Source organism: Apteryx mantelli, chromosome 8, assembly GCF_036417845.1.
Source record: "Apteryx mantelli isolate bAptMan1 chromosome 8, bAptMan1.hap1, whole genome shotgun sequence".
Classification (NCBI taxonomy): Eukaryota; Metazoa; Chordata; class Aves; order Apterygiformes; family Apterygidae; genus Apteryx; species Apteryx mantelli.
The window spans coordinates 36130192-36152310 of record NC_089985.1 but is presented as its reverse complement, the minus strand read 5'-3'; the positions used below and the strand labels follow the sequence as shown (position 1 = coordinate 36152310).

At 38.6% G+C, this 22119-nt stretch overlaps 1 protein-coding gene across 1 annotated transcript; it reads right to left on the bottom strand.

Moving 5' to 3' along the window:
* Nucleotides 1-10209: 10209 nt before the first annotated feature.
* GPX7 (glutathione peroxidase 7) lies at nt 10210-21073 on the bottom strand. Its single transcript, XM_013950599.2, has 3 exons — nt 20731-21073; nt 13337-13598; nt 10210-11457 (listed from the first exon to the last, which is right to left on the bottom strand). The coding sequence occupies exons 1-3, from the start codon at nt 20935-20937 to the stop codon at nt 11294-11296; spliced, it is 633 nt and encodes a 210-aa protein (XP_013806053.1). The 5' UTR covers nt 20938-21073; the 3' UTR covers nt 10210-11293.
* Between the last annotated feature and the right edge of the window lie 1046 nt (nt 21074-22119).

The window sequence follows — 22119 nt, the reverse complement described above, 5'->3', positions numbered from 1 at the left end:
TGTCTCTTGTTTAGCTGACATCTGGAACGCACTTTTCCTCTGCATTTAAAAATGCATTGAAAAAAATCTTCTGATTAAAAAAAAAAAGTAAGATACTGCAAAATTCTACAAACAATCAGAATCATAATAGAAGTGTCAGTTCAGCCTTGTTATTGATGATGGTGCTCTAAATCTGATGGGAAAGAAGTCACGTAGTGCATTCCTTCATGCTTCATGCATTGCATCTAATTACAGGAGGATGTGAAGCTGGACTTTTCACACCTGATACTGCTATTGTGTTAGTCACAAGCAATGACATGCCTTTCTTACCAATTATTTTCTTGACAGAACTTCAATTTTCTTTCCTAGCTGCAAGAACTCATTTTTATTCCCCTCTTCTCTTGCTGGAGGTGGATTTGTTTCCATCTTTGGATTACTGCTTGATTTGGGGACAATGTAAAGAGAATCAGTTTCAATAGCCTTTCTGCCTCTGGCTGAAGTTAGAAAGCCTTATTCAGTTTCAATTCCTTTTTCACTTCAGTAGTGAAGATAAAGAGCAGTTGTGCTACGTAAACTGATAATCTAACGGAAAGATAAAAAGTAGATTCTCATTATGAACACCTAACATAGCCTATGACTTGATCAAATGCTTCGTAACTTTAATCAAATACAGTCTACTAATAACACCTAGCACTTAAATGGTTTTGTATGTCTTTGGGACACTCTACAGATCTTTCAAATCAATTACATTTGTACAATAGCTATTAATATACAAATGAGGCACATGATTGTTAACTTTTTATTTTATGAGTCCCTCGTTGTCACCACACCATGTGGTCTGTAAAGGATGGAGTTGCTCTGAGTGATAGGCTAGGCCTTTTGAAGTTGGACCAGGTGAGCTATTGGTCAGGTCTCCACCTCATCAGTCCTGGTTTGGTGTAACGGTCACCAGCTAGATCTCAGGTGGATGTTTCATTTGGTCTGTCTTAGTCTGGAGACAGACTGGAGAAGGCTGCTTAAATTGTCAGCTGACTTTGTATTGGTGCAGATGAGGAATGATCACATGTTCTCCTATGGAGTGCTCTTCTTTGGGGAAGAAAAGAAATAAGCTTCTATATACTTAAATAACTTCTTGAGCTGCTCCAGTTTGATTCATAAGAGCTGCCTGACTGTGGCATTAGGTCACTAAGGAAAAAAATTGGTGACACAGGGAATGAGCAGTAAATATTAGAGCTTCTTATCTGACATATTCAGTCACATCAAAGGCTTCCAAAGTGAATCGGTTGGAGCCTATCACTAGTTGCCTGGGAACTACTTCCCATTTTGGTTCTCTTGGGAGTGTTTGTACATACAGATCAAAAAGCTCTTGTGCCAAAAGCCTAAAACTCCCCTTCCAACCTTTGTGCATTTTCTCCAAGTCTTGGCTGAGGTCTGTTGGGAGGATATTGGGAGGAGGCATTCATACTAATCCTGCTCTGACGTTACATCAGACTTCAGGTTTCAAGGCTTTTAGTTTGGCATGTTCTTATCAAATTTCTCCAGGCACTAACTAAAATGAACATTTACAGTCCAGGCAATAAGTTTTGGTGAGAAGTGTTGTGTGGATGAGAAGCCTGTTTCTTATTTCTGTCTTGCACATCTGTCAGAGGTCCTCTGGGGACCTAGGGACTCCCTGGAATCTTTGCCTGTCTAGTGTCCTCTGCTTATTATCTTCAAGTGGTGTCCTTGTTTCGAACATTTGGCCCTCACTCTTATTTCTGCTTTTTTCATTTTTTGCCTTAAATGTTTTGCTTCTGGGCTCTGTGTTCTGCCTTTTGGGTTGAAAGATAGTCTTTTTGCCCTGAGTAAGTCTAGCATAGCTGCGCACAGTACAAACAGGCTGGTATCTCTTTTTTCAACTTTCTCCCAGCACTGGTCAAAGTGGCTGCCTCTCAGGCTAGGAAGAAGAAAATTGGTAGAGAAGCTGTCTGAAGCCTGGGGGACAATTTCTCTGTTTTCTCCTGAGGAAAACAGTTCTGTCAGCTTTTCTCCCCTAGGATCTCCACTGTCTTCCTTCTCACAGTACTTTTATTTTTTATTTTGGTCTCCCCTATTTCATTCCTGATTGCTGATTGTTGATTGTTGATGCTGCTCCATGTATCTCAACTAAAGCAGATGTATGGGGCAAGAAGAGATCAGAAATTGACTTCTAAACAGACCACTTCATCAAACCTTATCACCCAATCTGTTTGGCATCCATTTTGATCAATGCCTGGAAGACATTGATGACCAAGTGCTAAACTCAGACATAGATCTAGGCCTTTAGTTCCCCAACTTCTTTCCTGCCCAGTCCAGGATATCAATCAAAGTGATTGGGATCTCCTACATGAGGTCTTGTCCACCTTCCTGGAACTCAAACATTTTAGCAGTACATACCAGCGGTGTTTTCACAGGAAATGTTTTTTGAATTAAAGAGAGAAAAAAACACTTAAAGCATTTCCATTTCGGAGGAAGTTAGAAGGGAAGTTAGTTAGAAGTAAGTTAGTTTGGTTAAGTGTCATGTTAAAAGGTTTGAAGTCTGAAGAGGTGTATAGGGCATTTCTTTAGCTCTTTCCTGGGAGTTAGGCATTACAGAAGATGTATGATCCAATAGCAAGAAGTAAGATATGGTTATTAGTGCGTTCACTAATATGATATCAGATATAGTCTCTCTTCCAGCCAAGACTAAGCCAATACACCTCTACTGAAGCCCAATTTTAATGATGATTGCATTCATCACTCTTCTACACCTGGAATTTGCACAAGGGGTTTTGACAGGAATTGTTTCCGTATTGCTACCAAAGTGCCAGTGGAACGTATCAGTGCAGCTCACTGTGACAGAAATGATGAACATCTCAACAGAAATAGTCAAAGCAAAATCAAGCTAAGTTATCTTAATTTACAGTAGCAGTGCTGTTTGTCTCATGGAAGAAAATGTAATTACTTTATTTGTCCGTTGCCTTCTATTTCTCACTTTAACTAACTGCTGACAAATCAATCAGCTTTTATGTGACATGACTTGCTTTCTCTTGTTTTGATTAACTGAAGGTGCTATATCAGTACAAACATGGAATCAGAAGATCTACATTCCATTTCTTGATTTTCATTTACTTGTTACATGCTTTTGGGAAGATGGTGTCACCCACATGCTTCGGTTGTTTAATCTATAAGATGAATATAAAGCCCTTTTCTTGCTGCTGTGAGGTTGCTGTAAGTCTCAATAACAGAATATACTAATTATCATCCTTGTCTAAAATTGTTCCACTTTCCTGTTCTTATTACTACTATAGTTACGTCAGTAACAAACATTCCTGTACGTTGACTTTTTTCTTCTCCTTACAAATATTCGTGTTTTGAACATCATTACATTCAGCATGGAATAAACATAGAATAAGACACATACCATTTCCCCCCAAAATGTTAAAACTGCATTTAGCAATTAAAAAGAACAACTCTTTGGGGTTTTTTTTGTTTTTTTTTCCCCCCGTAATCAAGGATAGATTTGAAGTTTAATAGAAAGACTCACTGAAAATTACTTTTCTAATGGCATAAGTAAGAATGCATCCTCTTAGTTCTAAAAATATTAAGAGCCAAGTTCACAGAATGAATGTCCGAATCATGTAAATTTATGAAGACAAAGCACCCAGTGCAAAACACTGTCAATGTTAAACTATAATTATATTATCTGGATTGTAAAGAACAAGGAATCCTCAGGTGATGACAGGACTGCAAGACTTGTCTTGAGCTGTGAATTCTGGGCTGATTCATGAAAGCTGCAGCCTGTGAACGGAGTGTCGTATACAGCCAATTAAGTCATACAGTCAATGAAAAAAGACTGCAAAAAAGATTGACAGAATCACCGTATCACTTTTGATCACACATGTTCGCTAGCAGTCCATGTTGATCGACTTCATATTAACAAGTTCTCTAAAGCAGCACACAAATGTTTTTGCAAAGTAGCTAGTTTATTTATTGGGGACTGCTTCCATCATGCCTACAAACAGCTGTGTAAACACATATGTGAGATGAAGCCTCTTTGCTCCTGAGCCAGTGCAGCAAAGCAGCTCTGTTATCTGTGAATACATGTATATGAATAAGATGTAATCATGCAGCTTGGGTGATTCTGCAGGCTTCCTTCCAATGATGACTGTAAGTCAGCATTTGTACCAAAGTAAAGAAAGATAAGAATAAAAGAGGATGGAATTTCAATGCTTATTTTTCTTTGCTTCACTGGCTGCTATTTTATAATTGAATTGCATTTTGAATTTCACATTCAAAAGGATCAGACTGAGACACTGATCTCCCCACTCCAAAGGGAAGTTTGAATTTTTATCTCATTACAAGTCTATGATTCAGAACTCTGATCTCACTAAACATTTTTTACATCAGGAGCTCCTACTCTAAATTGTAATCTCTTTTCTGCTGCAAAATAAGGCCTGTAAGAGATCTGTAATGTTTTTATATTACTGCAATTTGTTCTCAGAAGCTCTGAAGACTTCTTGTTTAAAAAAAAAAAAGGTATACAAATGACAAGAATTGTGGCTGTAAAAACAATTAAAGCCAGAATCCTACATAAGGCCAAACATAAATAGTAATCCCCCTAACCTTTAAGGGTTTCCACATTCTCTCTCAGGTGTAGGAATTTTAAAAGCCTAGCTATAGTACAAAAGTAGCCTTTATCTCTGGAAATCCTCTAAGTTCTTGGGCAGAATGTGAACGAGAACCTATCAGCAATATGGAAATATGTCTCTGCCAGTGTTAAAGAGCTTTGTAGGCTTTCTTTCAAAATAATGCAGATACATTTCATCGCTTGTATTTAAATCTTGTACCAATTATTATAATAACTTTTAAAATATTCATCTTCCACGTGACAATATAAAAGGAAGAGAAATAACAAGCATACAGGTTGACTATGATAAGCCTATGCCAAAAGAGAACCTGGCCTGACGGTTGGGAGAGTGCTGATCATTCATTACTTTTCTGGAAATAACTGATGTTTTAATGCTGCCAGTCTGTTCTATTTAGAAAGTAAACCATTCAGCTCATAAGTCAAGGACTGAATTTTATTTAGAAGAGTGATAAGAAGTCCCTCCCCCACCATGAAGTCACTTTTTGTTGAGTCACCGTCTGGTCCCAGAGGGGTTGTCTTATTCAGAACAGATAATTAGTACAAATAGTAAAAGGGACCAGTAAGTGGAAGAGTAATTAGAAGCATCTGTGTAAATATGGAGGGTTTTTTAATTATTTTGTAAGTTACTGAAGTATATAAGCTAAGATGGATAGCCAGGCTCTATTGATAGTGAGGTGCTATCTGACTGGCTGTTTTTTTCAGAAGGTTTTTATTTCATTATTCTCCCGTTGTTTTGGCTCAAGACGATGATGGTTTCCTGAGAACAGCCGATTTCCTGCATTTCTGCCATTCAAGGGGATAGAGAGCTTCATGAAAAGTGAGTTTATAACTGGCTGTCAGTGATGTAATACACAAGAAAGGCCAAATCTCTGTAGTTGCTTGGCACCTGGCTCTTCCATCACATCAATACATCTATTACAAATATAGTACACAGCCTCTTTTCTTTCTTCGTTTATGACTTCTGTTCATATTACATTGTACTTTTGGAGCTCCAGCCTCCATGTAAGACAGTATTTCATGCATTAATTAATTAACTTACAACTTTTTTGTGTAGTATTATCAACTCTATTAACTGAGAGGAAAATCAGGTCACAGACAGATTAATTAACATGCTAAGTATCAGCAAGGAGACATTGACAATGCAAGGAGCAAAGTCCAACACTGATGGTACCCAGTCAGGATATCACATGGATGCTGAATGCAGAAATCTGTAGCAGCTTTTTCTCGTACAGTGCTTTAGTGCATGCACAATCCTTGGGAGGGAAGAAGTAGGCGGTGTGCGTCTTAGAGCACTGAGCCCCCAGCAAGGAGTTCAGAGTGTAGCTTATTTGTTGGACCAGGTACCTTTCAGCCTACTAGATATTATTTGAACATTGATTCTTTGGGGTTATTTTCAATAAGTATTAAAGTACTTAGAAATAACATTTTAAAGAATATAAAGTAAACAGAGAAAAGCATTCACTGTAAGTTTGGAGATGCACAATAAACTCAGGTCATTTTTGTTCACTGATATTCTCATCAGCAGCATTTATGGAAATCTTGTGTCTGGTGGAGAACTTAAGGAAGAGTGTATCTAAGGACAGACTCATGAGAAGTTGATTTGCATTGATCCCAGCCAAGTGAATTTTGGCTACATCAGTGGAATGTTTTTCTCTAGAAAAAGTAGGGGCTGAGGTGAGGCTCAGTCTCCTGAGTTTTGTGGGACAAAAGCAGGACCAGGGCACTCTTTTAGAGCCAAGTCAGAATGATTTCACCAAGTGATGATTAGGCTGTTGTGCTAAAATCAAGCTACCACTACTGGAATCAAATCACAGTGATCCTCTTCCATCCTACACATGCACATAGTCCCCCTTTCAAACCATTGTCAACAGAAGCATCTCAAACATCCCTTGTATCCTCTGCTGTCCCACTGTTATTAGAGAAAGGGAGAGAATAAGCATGAATTATGAACTAAACCAGAAGAAAAATCTCAAAACTGTCATGGCTATACTCACCTTTCAGAATACAAGTCTGCTTACTTAATATATTGTGATCCTTCAACTGTTCTCATTTTCTGGAATTAGTTTAGAAGATCTCATTGTTGAACAGGTATCTTGCAATGCTCTGAGATAAAAGAGCATGCCTTGTCTCTTAGGTCTGTAGATTGACAACTTGGATCAAGTTTTCTAGCCTAGGAAAGGAACGCTGCTCTGTGCTGACCTCAGCTTCTGTGTAGAGGCAGCTGAAAAAGGTCAGCCGTTATCACCAGACAGGCCCCCACTGTTGCCTATGCCTAACCGCTGCAGCATTGGCATAAAAGATGCAGCAGAGCTGAGTTTTGTTCTTTCTGATCCGATGTGGTAGGCATTATTGTGTTGATGGGCCGGTTATGTGGTATTAGATCACAGTCTCACCCCTACTGTATGGTGAACATTCAGATAAAACTCAGGTATTTCCTTCTGCTCTGCATCTGCTTCTGCCGAGTGGTTTTAATATGGTTCAGAACTAGTTCCCAAATATCTTTGTGCTTTGGCTACCTCATCCATCAAAGAGTATATAAACTGTTTTGTGTTTTGCCAGTGACATTCTCACACCGCGATTTGTTAATATCATGTAGCTAAGAATACCTGATTTCTCTGTATGCTTGACTCTTTCTTTAAATGAGCCAGAGGTAAGCTTGTTAAATTTGTTTTATTTTGGTTCTACAAGTAGTTGCAGTATAACTTCATGGTGTAGGACATATTTGGTTGATTCAATAGTTGAAGGTAGCATAAAACTTGTTTTGCTTTATCAAGTGGATGTCCAGTCTTTTTAAAGTAATGATTGTGGTCAGCTATTTATTGAATATCATGAGCTGAAGTTGCTGATGTGTTTGAAATGGTACAGTGGGTACCATTCAGGAGAGAGAAACTGTGTCTGATTTTCCACCTAGGTTTCATGCCAGGATCACAAAGGAAACTTGAGTGAAATGTCCCTAGTATACAACTACATTACCAGAGGTGTTTGTAAGGACAGCTAGGCCATTTGGTTTAGTTCTCCTTACAAGGCCAAAATAAAAACAGTTTTTAAACCCCCTCTCTGCTGCTCATTACTATTTCAATATAGCATATTCCACTTCAGAGTAGAGTTTTGGATATCTGTAGGTCTGATTTCATGCTCTTATGAGAAAAAATTCTGGGAGTCTAGAAGTGTCCTGTCTGATTTTGAACTGTGCAGTCAGGCTTTTAAGTCATTTCTTTTCCCTCTAGTGTGCCATAGGGGCCATATGACTGCATATAATCATGTGTCATTTGTGTCATCTTTAAACATGCCAAGAGTTTACACCTTCAAATTTGCAAATGTAAGAGATTGAGTCTTAGATGATGACTCTCAATATGTAAAAGTGCACATCTGTTAACTTGCAATACTATTTTCTCCGTAAAGCAGACAAGCTGCAAAACAGATAGTCTTATACTAAATATATAGTACTGTTTTACTGTTGCCAGGATTTTCCCTAGGGAAGACTTCTATCAGATGAAAAGAGTGTCAGAACTCATGAGCCCAAAAAGTCATTTCTGATCTCTGCATGACCCTGGTGTAGTTTGGCAGACAAATACAACCCAACGCAATTTGGTCTGCAATATTTCTGGGCATGTATTCATGAAGAACTTATCACATGACTAGGTACGAATTAATCTATAACCAAAAATGGTTACATTTATTCTGTAACTTTGTTTAAAAGACCAAAACATTTGTTCTACAAATTATGATTCCAATGCAACAAAGGATTGAAAATATGTCACATGCTTAATTTAACCATGGAAATATTTCTATTAAGTTCTGAGAGAGTATCCATGTGCTTAAAATTATATGCCCTGCTCAAATTTGTTGCTGTATCGAGGCTTGCCTATGTAATACTTACCTTAGTTCCTTTTAAGCTGGTAAGAACAACATCAGCTCTAACAGTCATCAGCATTAAGTTATTCATAGCACTCGGACATCTGCTGAGACTTCAGACTAAAGATCTTTTTAGCCCATACTAAAATAATAATACTAACAATTACAGCCTCATTGTTCTTTGACAAAAAAACTTTGAAAATCTTGTCAGCAAGAACTCTTTCCATCTCAACAAAAACATAGTGTACAGGTCCCCAGCTCTTAACCCCAGCATGCTTTAAGAAGAATCTAGTCTTGTCCAATGTGCAACGTTATTGACAAGCAAAAGCTTTTTTTGTGCTTCATAATGCTTTTTTAAGTAGGACAAACAATATCTGTTGATATAGTATGAATTGCTTTCAACTGATCATTGCCATTCTTATAAAGAATGCAGGATCGGAACTATGTAAATCCAAAATTCTGTTTGAAGGGAGACACCCTAAATTGAATTAGAACCTAAAATATCTTGCAAAGTATGGTCTGGGCTCATCAGGGCTTCAGTTATAAAACGAAGAAATACTTTTTAAGGAGACTATTTACAGCCCTGCAGCACCTGCTAATAGCATGCTGGGGGCACTGAATTAGTATCAATACACAGAGGAAAAGATAAACAATCTGTAAACTCATAAACGATCTCCTTTCCTAGCAGCTAGTCTCCATCCCAGTGCAGAACATCTGGCCCTGATCCTGCTTTCTTTGTGACGTTCCTTTGTAACTGTTGTCTTAGACACAGTGATTCGTATAAGGATACAAATCCAACAACTGGATGGACTGTGGAATACACTTTCCTTCTCTTCATCAGAGGAGGAAAATACAGATGTATTCACTGCCACTAGCAGCAATTTCCTGTGCTGTTAAGTTACACTCCAGGGGAGAACTAGCTGATGTAATATGGAACATGCTCATTAGTATCGACATAACCTGAACGTTTCCATCGCCCATTTGTCTCAAAGATTCCCCTGTCTTGGGCTGCAGTCTGTCCATCCATTTCCTTCTCATTTCTCCCTGCTTACTTGCTCTCTTTGCTTTTGTATTTCTGCTACTTCTTCCTTTTATTCCCCTCCCCTGCCTTTTTCTTTTTTACTAAGGATAAACTCCTGGCTCTCAGCTTCATTCAGGCAAATTCAGCTCGCTTTGTGCAGCACAGTCTTTCTTTGGGGCCTTTCTGCAAATCGTAAAGTAGCTCCAGCTCCTACTTCCTTAGACTGCTCCACAGAACAGGGTCCAACAGTGACCTCAGGAGACAGCAACTTCCCAAAGCATGGGAGCCATCACTTACTCTAGAATCAACACTTTTGTTTCCAGTAGTTCTGCAGTACTCTTCTTCCCCTCTTTTTCTGCAAGCCAGTGCATGCCATAACATTTGCCTTTGATTTCAGCTGGAGCATTTTTGGATACTGACAAGCTATAACGGCAATGATCAGTTGGAAAAAGTTCATACTGTGGTCAGGGCAATTAAGGCTTATTGGTGCACTTGGGCCCTGACAGCTATATGGACAAATATTGTTTGTGCTACTCTAAAAAGCATTACGAAGCACAAAAAAGCTTTCACTTGTCAATAATACTGCAATCGGACAAGACTAGATTCTTCTTAAAGCATGCTGGGGTTAAGAGCTGGGGACCTGTACACTATGTTTTTGTTGAGATGGAAAGAGTTCTTGATGACAAGATTTTCAAAGGGTTTCTGTCAAAGAACAGTGAGGCTGTATTTGTTTGTGCTCTTATTTTAGTATGAGCTAAGAGGACCAGGAGTCTGAAGTCTGAGCAGATGTTGGAGTACCACATTTGAAAAATGTAACATTTGAAAACATTTGAAAAATGTAACATTAAACATTATAACATTAATGTAAGGTTAAACCAGGGACCATTATATAACAATGTAACATTAAATATTTGAAAAGATGATTTTCTTGTTGAAATATTGATTCTCTAATGTTCATCTCTACATGCAGCAAAATCAGATGATGTTATGAATTGAAAACATAAGCTTAACCAGACTGTATGAGGTGAGAGTAATTTTTCTAAGGCAAAATGATAATGTCAGACAGAAATGTCCATTTCCTATAGGCTCTGATCCTACAGATGTTCAAAAGGCTATTTAAATATCATCTGATAACCTTTACTGAGTGAAAGAATGTAGGGATTCTTCTCATAGTTTTTGGATAATTTTTGCAGAGACTTCTTCATATTTCTTTCATTTCAGTTTTATAAACATGTTTTCCTCATGCACTTCCTAATTAACTACCCAGGCAGGTAAAGTGAATTGTGTTTGGTCTTGGTAACTAGAAAGACAAATATCTATTAGGTCTGCCTGGTTTGAAGGTATCCATTTTGGCTTTTGCCCTAGTGCATGCCCTGTTAATTATGTTCTTTTCTCTTTTTATTTTTTAATTCAGTTCATGATCAAAATGTGAGAATAGAATTGTAGGTGGCAGTGAGATCTCTTTAAGGAATTTATAATTCTCAGCCTTCATCCTAGAGATACACTAACTGACCTTCTATAGTGTGATCAACAATCAATAATTTGAATTGGGAAAGAAACGATTGCCGATGAGTCTTCTTTCCCAGAAAGGTCAAATTGAACTCAGTTGGAGAATAACTTTAATTGCTTTGACCATATGAACTTACTGTCTTGTATTCTTAAGATGGTGAATATAGATTCCATTAGTCATGAATTCCCTTTCCCATATTCCCTCTTCTGGAACGTGAAAAGACAAACTCCAGTCCTAATTCTCAATAAAGATGTAGTTGGCGTGCTGGAACTTTTGAAAGTCACAATTCATCTTTCTTCTTCAGGATGATTTTCCTCACAAGTTCTGTAACATAAGGTCTTATTTCTTCAACAGAGACAGTAGAGTCCCAGGCCTTTACTACTTTCCCATTAGGGTCCACAAGGTATTTCCAGAAGTTCCAGGTTGGTTCTTCTCCTGTGGAATCTATGGGGAAGAAAAACAAACTTAGAAAAGAAAACCCCGTTAGCCAGTTCCTGACATTTGTTCATGTCAATTTGATGATTACTATCTCAGAGAAAGAAGGAATATAAAATTAAGAGAGAGCTCAGATTGAATATTAAGATGAATTTTCTGACAGACAGGGAGATTTAGCAAGACAACAGTTCCCTGGAGACTAGTGAAACACAGTCAAACTTATTACAGGCAGACAGGAGGAAGTACTATATTCTGTGTGTGTGTGTATGCATGTATGTGTACTATATGTATAGTATGAAATAATTGTACATTGACAGAGAAATGGAATTTGGGTTAAAAGAATAGCTGTACCTGAACTGATTAATAGTTTGCTTACTCAGGATTTCGTCTTCAAAAGTAACCAGTATCACATGCTTCAGAGTAATGTTTCAAGAAAAGCTACAAAAAGAAATTGCAAAATAAATTGCTCCAGGAGGAATTTTCCTCCTAATCCTTAACTGCTACTGCTTTTACTCTGCATGACTGCATATTCATTTCACCTCAGTCATACTCTTACCTTTTTCCATTCTATTACATTACTAGCAGAATTTTCAGGAAAGCATTTTCAATCTGACCCAGAGTTTCATCCTGCAAATGACACAAGTACAGACCCTACGAAGTAGCATCTTTTTCCATTGATCATACACTGGGGAAAATTTCACATGGAATCAGAGATATTTCCAAAGTATTATCAAGACATAGCTAGACCTTCACTGTTGACTGTCTTGTCGATGTGCTGCAGTAAGCGTACTGCCTCCAGCAGCCTCACTTTGCCTGTGGACCAAGAGGGAAACACAAGGTTTGCAATTTTCATGTGACCTGCCAGCAGTAACAAGCCCACTGGGCAAAACAGACGTGGAAGGACGTGAAGAGGACTAAAGGGAAGTTTGACTAGCAGAAAGACCCACTATAGACACCTGTGGGAGTGCTTAGGGTAGCCAGAAATAATACTAGCAACACTCAGTGTAAAGTCAGTGGTATGTGGGAGAGCACTGTGGTGCTGGGGAGAAGAGGATGTGGTGTGGTCCTTGCAGAATACAGCTTGGATGGTGTCCTGTCAGGTTGGGGTTTATGACAGATTGTTGCCTGAAGTCATTTCCTTCACAGTGGATAAAGGCTGTCATTTTAGTTTCACATTTAAATGCTATTTAGAGGATTCAGTCAGTTCATGAAAAGTAGTGTCTTGATAGACAATATTCTGATTTACAGTATATTTTGTTAGCTGTCTGCCAAGGATGAGCAAAACCTCTGCAGGTCTCAGCGCTAGCCCTAATGCAGATTAGAAGTGGATGAACTGTACGGTATGGCTATTCCAATGCTTGGCAAGGAATGAGGGAGGGAGGATTCAAGGTCATCTCTTTTTGCCTGCTTTCGCTTTTTGATTGTTCAAGTAAATTATATAGGCACTTTGCTTCCACTTATCCTACAGCTATGGAGATGAAACTTATAAATCCAGCCTGCAGCAGTTGTGTCACAGGAGGAACACTTAGGAGGAAAGATTGCAAAGTGCAAAAATGAAGAACAGGTGTTTTATGCATACAGGAGAATATTTCTAGACCTGTATTCCATGTAGTAGTTTATTAAAATAGTTCTTCCAGGGCACTGTTTGTTGTGGGGTCTTCATCACTGGCGATCTTTTTAGAAGGTTAGATAAACACGTCAAGAGAGACAGAAATCCTGCCCTGTGCAGAAGGACAGACTAGGTGACTTCTGACCTCTTTGACCCTGACAATTCTGTGCTATGATTCTGTGAGCACAGACATAAACACCCTTTTTCAATCACATGGTACCTTGTGCCAGAGGAATTCTGTGGTGGAGAAACAACCTCCCAGTATTCCAGATTACTCACCAATTAAATACTTGAAGGCAGGAATTGCACCGGCACCACTGACAGCAGTTTTGCTGAACATAGGAAAGGAGGCACCATAAGTCTTCCGTGCAAAACTCTCAATTTCTTTGTTACTGTCTGGTTCTTGCTGCCCAAACTGATTGCATGGGAATGCCAGCACGTTGAAATGATATGGGCCGAGGTCTCTCTGCAGCTGTTGTAAGGCCTTGTAGTGGCTATCTGTATATCCACACTCACTTGCAACATTGACAACTAGAGACACCTAAAGAACAAGAGAGATTAAAAAATGTGCTTCCCAACAGATAGGCTTGGGTATTAATTATTCTCAAAAAATAGAAATGTCTAGAGAACTGTGACTGAACACTCATGTTTGAAACTACGCAGATTTCTGTTCGCTATAGGCTTTTTTTTTTAATATATATTTTTTATGTATTCCCATTTGGCAACCATGAATATAATACTCACTAAACTCCTTAGCAATCTTAATTCTCAGTTTACAGAGAAACCAGAATTTCTTCTGTTCTGCCTTTTAGATATTCTCTAAGGATATTTAAGAAATGACTATCCAGTTGAGGTATATGGAGTAATTTATCAAAGACTTGCAAATTAATGTATTTTTGGTTGTTCGGTTATCTGTTGTGCAGCATGTTCTTTCTTACAGAATTTAGTACTGATACAGAACTGGCTGACGCATTTATCATTGTCTGTATGGATGCCTAGATCTGAAAGCCGACGGAAGCAATTACAGGATTTTAGGTTAGTCTGTGCAATACAGACTGTAAAATTTCACCCCGTTTCTAGGGCAAGTTCACTAAGCTGTGACAAAACAGCAACATATTTCGCATAAATGTTTACTACCTCAATTAGAGATTCCAAGTAGTGAAGAATGTGCACACTAGGCTTTAAAGAGTTACTCCTATAGCTGGTCATCTTTGATGTTGTGTCTAGTGCATCAGTCAAACGCTACCACCAGGCAGGTATCTGCCTGCGCAGATCTGGCAGAAAGAAAGATGCCAACCACAGATGAGCACTGCTTGAAAATGAAGGCACGTGTAAGGAGACTGCACGGTGGAATGGATTCTGCCAAGAATTTTGGGGGGGAATAAAGTGACCTAACCCTGATTTGACACAGTTTCTCAAGACCATGAAGAGCTTTCCATAGGCTTTGGAGATATTTTATCCTTAAATAACTTTTAGAGTTTGTTTTTAGACTTCTTAAACTTTTTTATCATTCTTATAACTTTTGTAAGTGTGAGTTATAACTCACTCTACAGAAATTGAGCCCTTTCTAATGTTTTCGTGGGAGTGGATTAAAGCTGAATATTATAGATCTCTATCATAACAGCATTATGCCCTTTATAGTAATAGTAGTAATATAGTGACGTAGTATAGACACTTATATGTAGTAGTATAGTATAAATTCTTTTACATAAAACTATATTCTATTACTTCTTTTGAATCAATCTGTAAGAGTTATAAGTCACAGGGTTTATACAGATTATAAATCGCCACAAAAATTGGTCCTTCATTCTCAGATTGCAAAAAAAGATTGAATGCAATCGAAGTAGCCAACACGCTCCCCAGTACTAGTCCAGTAACAGGAGCTGTTCACGTTGGACCTTTCTACAAAAAAGTCTGAAGGTTTCATACAAGGCAGCGTGTTGGTTTCATTGTCATTACTGTGAAACAGGGCAACATTACGGGTCCCAATGCAACAAGGGCAAAGCCTGCAGCTTGGACACGTTAATGGGCCTGATCAAAGTTAAACAGCAAGAAGCTGCAGGGCAAGAAAAGGAAGTAAATAATCCTGATTCTAGGTCTTGTACTTTTGGGTTTGTGGCCACTAGCCTTCCTCAGTTTGCACTTTGGATTCTGATGTTACTGTTGTTCTATATTCCTAATTGTATGTTTTTATACAAAATATAAAACTATGTAGGAATCATGAATAGAGTACCTAAAAATAAATGATAATGTATCAAAAAATAAGTGACTACATGTGTATAGCATTTTTAAGGCCAGAGAACAATAATCTATTGGCATATAAAAGTTCATAATCTGGGTAAGGTATGGGACAACAGGATGAAATTTCTAGAAGGGTAGGAAGGAGTAACAAGAAAACTAAGGGGATGCTGGTGTTTATCATTTCTTATGTTAAACATTACCCCTTACTTTGTATATTTTGTATATTGTATGGGTATGCGGCTATATTTAAAGTGGTTTCTGAGCAGCACTGTTTGTTTTCCGTAGAGGACAGGTAATTTTATAAGGCAGAAGTTGATGTAATCTTCTTTGTGGTATATTATGTCAACAGAATGTAATCTAAGGAATCCTTGTACACTTGCACATGAAATATGATCTGGAGCCATCTAGCTAACTTCCAAAGCATCACATTTATTCGGACTATATTTACAAGCTCTACGTGAAATTTTAAACCAGTCTCCTAAAACATCCAAAGATTTGCTGTATAATTAGAAAATTTTTCAGATAAGAGGTAGTAATTCCTGTTTCAGACTGTCATCATTTAAAATAAAACTTATAAATATGTATTAGACACAAAAATAACCATTGGCAGTTCTGTTCTCTTCAGATAATCTGTGTTTTCCAAGTTTAAGTGACAATTGTAGTACAGAATGGTTAAATACACATAAATGTAATATTGAGAGTTGAAGACACATGTAGTTCTTTTTGCTAAAATTCTAGAGTATTTTTTAAATATAGTTTAAGGCTCAGCACTCTCATGATGCAGAAGTATTCATATACCTTAGTGTATTCACGGCTATCGGTACTTTATCCCAAATACAGTATGTAATGTAAGAATTTATCCTTGGAGGCTTGCGGGAAATAAGGTTGTGGAGGTATTATGTTCATATTATAACAAATATGAAAGATGAGCTGCAAATGAGATCAACCAAGCTTTTATAATTTTTACTTGCTTTTGAATTGAGCAGGGCTTGAAAGAATTCACTCGAAAAGAGACGACTTTTAATTTACAGCTGTTTAACACCAGTGATTACTCAGCATGGTGAGGAAAGGTATGAGAGCTCACAATGCAAACGGTGCAAACTTCCAAACGTTCTCCTAAAGGAAACTAAGCACGCCTTTTTTTTGAAAGGCAGATGCATGATGCTTCTCTTTTCTTTTTTTAATAGCAAAATGCATTCTATTCCTGAATTCCATAATTTAATCTTGCAAACATCCTAAAAGTATAAATAACATATCATAAAGATTTTTCAGGATTTATTAGTATTTCATAAGGAATGTTTAAAATGAATGTTTAAAAATCTTTTAGTCATCTTCTAAGTGTTTGTATCGAGTATCACAAATGATGAAATGAGGTGATTTGTATTTTTGTTGTTTGTATTTTATCTTTTATAAGCAACAGTCATTCTTTTTGTTCTCATAACAAGGCTGTACTTTGAATTTTTAAAACCATTAGTGGCTTAAATTAAACTCAGTACTCCACTTGACTGACTTCTCTCTCACTTTATGCTCTGAGAGTACAAGTCAAGTACACCACCTAGTGTGCAGTGCAAACAATTCATCCTGGACCTTTACAAAAATGATTTAATTAAAACTGAATTGTGTTTTAGCCATTGTTTGACCTTTTAATACTATGCTTTCCTTCCCTCTTCTTAGGAAACACATGCATTCTAATAGGGAAATCATTTTTACATTGGTTTACTTCATGTTTACACAGGGTACCTCCTTGAGGAAAAGATCCCCAGAGAGATTTATGAATCTATCAGCCTCAAGTAATGCTGCATGCACCTTTTAGCACAGACAGTAGACACTTATGTTTTTAGACCTGGGGATTTTAAATGGCTCCATCGAACTGATGGCAGGACCGTGTAGAGGGTCAGATTACACCAGCCGACAGAACTGTTGCCTCCATGGAAAAAATAGCAATACTTTGTACAGTAATTAAGTATCTCTACTCTGTATTTATACACATTCAGTAATACTACATTCCTGAATTGTAGAGAGCCGTGATACAAAGTGCCTGGCACTACTTCCAGCAATAAAATAAGACTTAACATTATTATAGTACCTTCGGTACAAGGTTTCCAAAGCACTGCACTAATGCTGCTTCATTAAGCCTCAGCCCACTGTACTTAGCTCTGTGGTAGGCAGGTAGGTAGGTTAGTAGGTACTATTATATCTGGATAGGTATAAACACAGCAGGGAACAGCTGAAGCTTGGGAGTGCTAAACTCCAAATAGATACTATTTTGGGTAGGAATACTGCCTCTTTCTTCGAGCACATCTGATAGAGACCATAAAATGAAATATAAATTTTCTTGATATAGCTGGCTATTCTGATAAACCTCATCTTATCTGCATCCTGATGATTCTTCTCCAACCACTCATCACCACCCCTTATATTTAATGTGGATGGATCAATAACATCAGCGTGGTGGCCTAGATGAGGCGTGGGAGGATGGTCTTCTCATGGGACAGAATGAAACGGCTAGCTTTTGCATCTGTTTCACTTGTGGCACTTTTCTGTCCATCAGAATAGTCCTCCCTCTCTCTGCTTTCAGACAGATTTAATAGACCTAATTTTGTTGAATGCATGCCAAATCTGGAGCATTCTGGTAATATTTCTAATGCCCTTATAAAAACAGAGTTCTCCCTCACCTATTTTGATATTTTTATTAAAGTGGACATCCATGCACATTATTTTCAGCCCCCCAAAAAATCTGATTCTTAATTTTCTCATTTTTACTCTTTCAGACTTGTAAGTAGTACATTTCTTATTCACTGTATAACTGACTTAGTACTTGTGGTTTGCATCAAGTTGCATTTGAATGGAAATTGAATTAATCGGCCTCATTTTTTAATAAAATTATCTCAGTGATCTGAATATAAAACATTTTAGATTGATAATGAGTTATTGAAGAAAAAATCTGCAAGCAATAAATTGCACTGATTCTACTCAGCATGTCTCTTGTGTTTTTAGAATTAGAAGACTTTATTCTATTTTTTGTACACCGGAAACTTGCTGACTTTTTCAATTCCCAGGTAGTTTCTTGACTACAGATTACATTAACTAAATTAGTTGAGTGACTGAGTTGAAGAAAATGTTTTCTCTACATCTGCCAGAAAGCTTAAGGCTGTTAAAAGCTGGTTTAGCAATTAGCAGACTATTGTTCCAGGCGTTGACTAGTGACTCACTTTCTTTTAAACATCAGCATCAAAGCAAAGTTTGCTTTGTTTTAATTACTTTAAAATATTATGGTAAACTTACACCTTTACATTGGTTATCTTCATATATAAGTGGGTTTATTTTAAGAAATAAATGGGTATTTTAATTGATCTATGTCTACCCTGATAATGAGCTCTAACAACATAATGACATAAAAGGGTCATTTTATTGGTATAATCTAGTTTTAAATTGTGCATATGTGTTCTCAAGCAGTAGCTGAACTAAGCATGGATGGGCTCTCTGAATGCCGGTCTTTAGGTTGGACAGCTTGGACAGAAGCTGGTCATCACTTTTTGTAATAAATAATTCCCACACTTCCCACAAAGTACCTGTGGTCTTGGAAAAGCAAAAAAAGATGTGGAATGAGTGCTCTTGCAGGGGGTTAGGCAAATGCAGAAAAAAATAGATGCCTATTTTTTCTTTATGGCCTAGCAGAGACCAAGGAGTAATATTCACCGATGGCATTGCCTTTCCTGTAGTACTAGAGTCCTCCACTACGCAACCAGCCACCCCTGGAGGATGACTTGGTATTGTAGCACCAGGGGAGATTCACACATGCACCCCTGACCTGCAGGAGTCCTGAGATACTGGGGCAGGTCTTGCGGCTCCTTCTGGAGGGGACAAAGACCCCTTGTCTCTGCCAGGACGGATGGAAGGAATTCCACAAGGGAAACCTTGGAGTTCCCCCTTTAGTCCTTGCCATGCTGGTTCTGGCCCTGAGTTAGAGAAGCTACAGGTGGTATTTACTTATTTAGAAAGATTTGCAGGTGACCTGCAGACAAAACATGCCTCAGCGACAGGACTTATTGACAGAGCCTTTGGAAAGAACCCCTAAAAAAAGTAAATATGGCTTAATATTAAATAGGTTCCATAGTTTCTCAAAAATAGATATCTGAGCGTGCATTGGATCAGTTCCCCTCTGCTCTGTTCTCTGACTGCATTGTGAACGAAGGCAGAGGAGGACTTCGACCAGGAAAGATCCAGGCCTCTCATTTGGTCCAAATCTGCCAATATCCCTCTCTCCTGAGCTCAGAAAAATTCCCATCTCCTCCTGTGGGCCTTCTGTTTCTTCCTGCAAATGTTTTAGTCACCCACCACTTTGGATCAGTGAGTGCCATCACCTCAGCAAAGTACCAAGGAGAGTGAAAAGGAAAGTGGAAACACGGAGCTGAGACTAAGGGTGAAAATGAGGAGTGGAGCCTTCCTCCCTGGGAAGCTGTCAGACTGGCCTGGCTGTATCACATAAGATGCGTCACTTGAGCATTAAGGATGGAGGTGGTGGCATTTATGCTTTGATTTTAGCTTCTGTAATTTGTGAATCTGGCTACAAGAGCTACAGATACCATGCCCCCCTTCCTGTGCTAACCCCTCCTCGTTCTTCCACAGGTACTAACCATCTCTCTCAGATGGTCAAACCAATAAAAAAAAATCAAGTTACATTCAAGACAGTTGTTCTCAAACTGGGAAGGAAAGTTGCGTCTACAACTCCTTAATTTAATATGTAAATGGAATTTAAAAGGCAAAAAATCATATGCAGTGTCTGTCTGCCCTTTTCCATACAGTTCTTTGTCATGCTAAAATTGACTCTAAGTGGAATAGCATGGTGTTTCTCCAAGTTCACTGTACACTGATATTAAAAGAGTACTTATCAAGTCTCTCACTTTTTTACTAATTACAGTGAAAACTCTTAACTCTGTTAACCACTGGCTAAATCCCATCTTTTTCAAAACAGCACTTCAAAAAGAAATGGGATTTAGGTAAAAAGAATTTACTAAAAGTCATGCAGTTAAAAAGCGGAAATAAGTTCAAAAAATAAGTTGTACAAAGGTACAAACTTCCTGTTCAGCAGCCGCAACCGAGTGCAGTTCATCCTGCTGGATGGAAGGAGGCATTCCCTGCCTGCCACGTAGACAGGGAGCAGCCCGCATGAGGAAGAGACTCTGCCACACAGAGAGGTTAGGCTGCAAACGCTTTATTTAAAGAGTGCAAAGACCTATGGAATGGTATCAAAGGAAGCAAGCAGGCAACGCTCCAGATCAGTTAAAGAAGTCATAAAAACGAAGCTATCTGCATGCACGCATCCCGTTAACGTACAATCTCTCCACCCCCACTGGCTTTTTGCAGACATGCAAGGACTGGCTGATTAGTGACAGGCAGTGTGAGAGCTGCCCATCTCCGTGCAGACTTACCGAGCCCCTGTATTTCTCCAGAGAGACTAGCTTGCCCCTGATGTTTACAACTTTGAAAGTGTAAAAATCAGTCTCTTTCTGCTGAGTAGCGGAAAAGGCTAGGAGCAGGAGTGCTGCTATTGCAAGGAGCATGGCTAGAGGGATGAGGAAAACTTTGGGGAAGGAAGAGGAAGCCTGGTGCTCCACACTGCCCTCAGGATCTAGCATGCTGCAAGACAGTGCTGCACAGACACTTGCCACAAGAGTAAAGCGCTGCCGGAAAGAAAGGACTGCTGCAAACGGACCCTTTTGCAACAGTGTCTCTTCTGCAAAGATTTAATAGCATCCGTGTTCGTGCAAGACCTCAGGAGGATGCGTTTATGAAGGATGCAAATTCTCTCCAGCGGAGTATTTCATTGTGGCAGCGGTGTATTAGATACGGGTCCAACATGCACATTGAAGGGCTAGCTCTTTCAGCTCAAGAATAGCAGTTGTGTATGTGTCTTTGTGGGATGCTGGTCAGACTTAGGGAGCTGCTTTGGCTATGTCCTAGGAAAATATGGCATAGAGTTATTGTGAATTTGACAGTTTTGCAAGTAGGTATTTTTAATATACTAACTATAGCATCTAGTAACTATGATGTAATGTCAAAGGATACCAGTGGCTTGGTTGCTAGTGGTTACTGATTCAAGTGCTCTGCACAGGAGTCAGAGCATACAGTTATCAAAACCGGAGGGTTACAAACAGTATCACGCGAAACGGAGCGCTCTTCGTCGGGTCTTCTGGAACGGCCCCTGTGCGAGCACTCGGCTCGAGACAAGTGGCTGGCTGGGCCGTGCAGGTCTCAACGGCATCATCCCGGAGAAGGCACATCACCAAGGAGTTCTTAAGTGAGAAAGCGGCATTAAGCATTAGGAACCGACTTTGGTACCAAAGCTTGCAGAAATACAGAGCCAAGGCAGCTGCCTGGGGATCAGTGTAGTGATGCCATTTGTGGGTTGTTGGCAAAAAAAAAAAAGCCATTTGTGCCATTTGCTACTACGCCTGCTGGAAGAAAGAGGATTTGTGTATATAAAGTAATGATAGGAAGCGTTTGATGGTCATTGATTTCTTCTTGGACTGAAACAACTGGTCCTCTGTGCCTGTGATTCTGCTACTTCTTGGTAAAGAAAAAATAAAAGGTAATGATTTACAGAAAACAGTGAAGTACCACACACAAAGCATACTGGAAATTTATCTTTTGAATAGCAATTTACATTTTGTAATCTCACTGTGTTTTGTGTTTTTTTTTTAACCTAGAGTTTTGGTAGATCTTTCAGGTCTTTATTAAGTTTGGTGAAGTAATTTAAGCATAAGTGACATTACTGTAAGTGAAGGTACTATGAATAACTAGTTGAAAGACTTAATAAC

Bases quoted from the DNA above. Each gene is read 5' to 3' on its own strand.
- GPX7 (XM_013950599.2), bottom strand. From the start codon at position 20,937: ATGCTAGATCCTGAGGGCAGTGTGGAGCACCAGGCTTCCTCTTCCTTC. The intron at 13,599-20,730 runs GTAAGTCTGCAC...CTTGTTCTTTAG, and splicing joins TGGAGAAATACAGGGGCTCG to GTGTCTCTAGTTGTCAATGT. The intron at 11,458-13,336 runs GTGAGTAATCTG...TCTTCCCCATAG, and splicing joins TGCCTTCAAGTATTTAATTG to ATTCCACAGGAGAAGAACCA.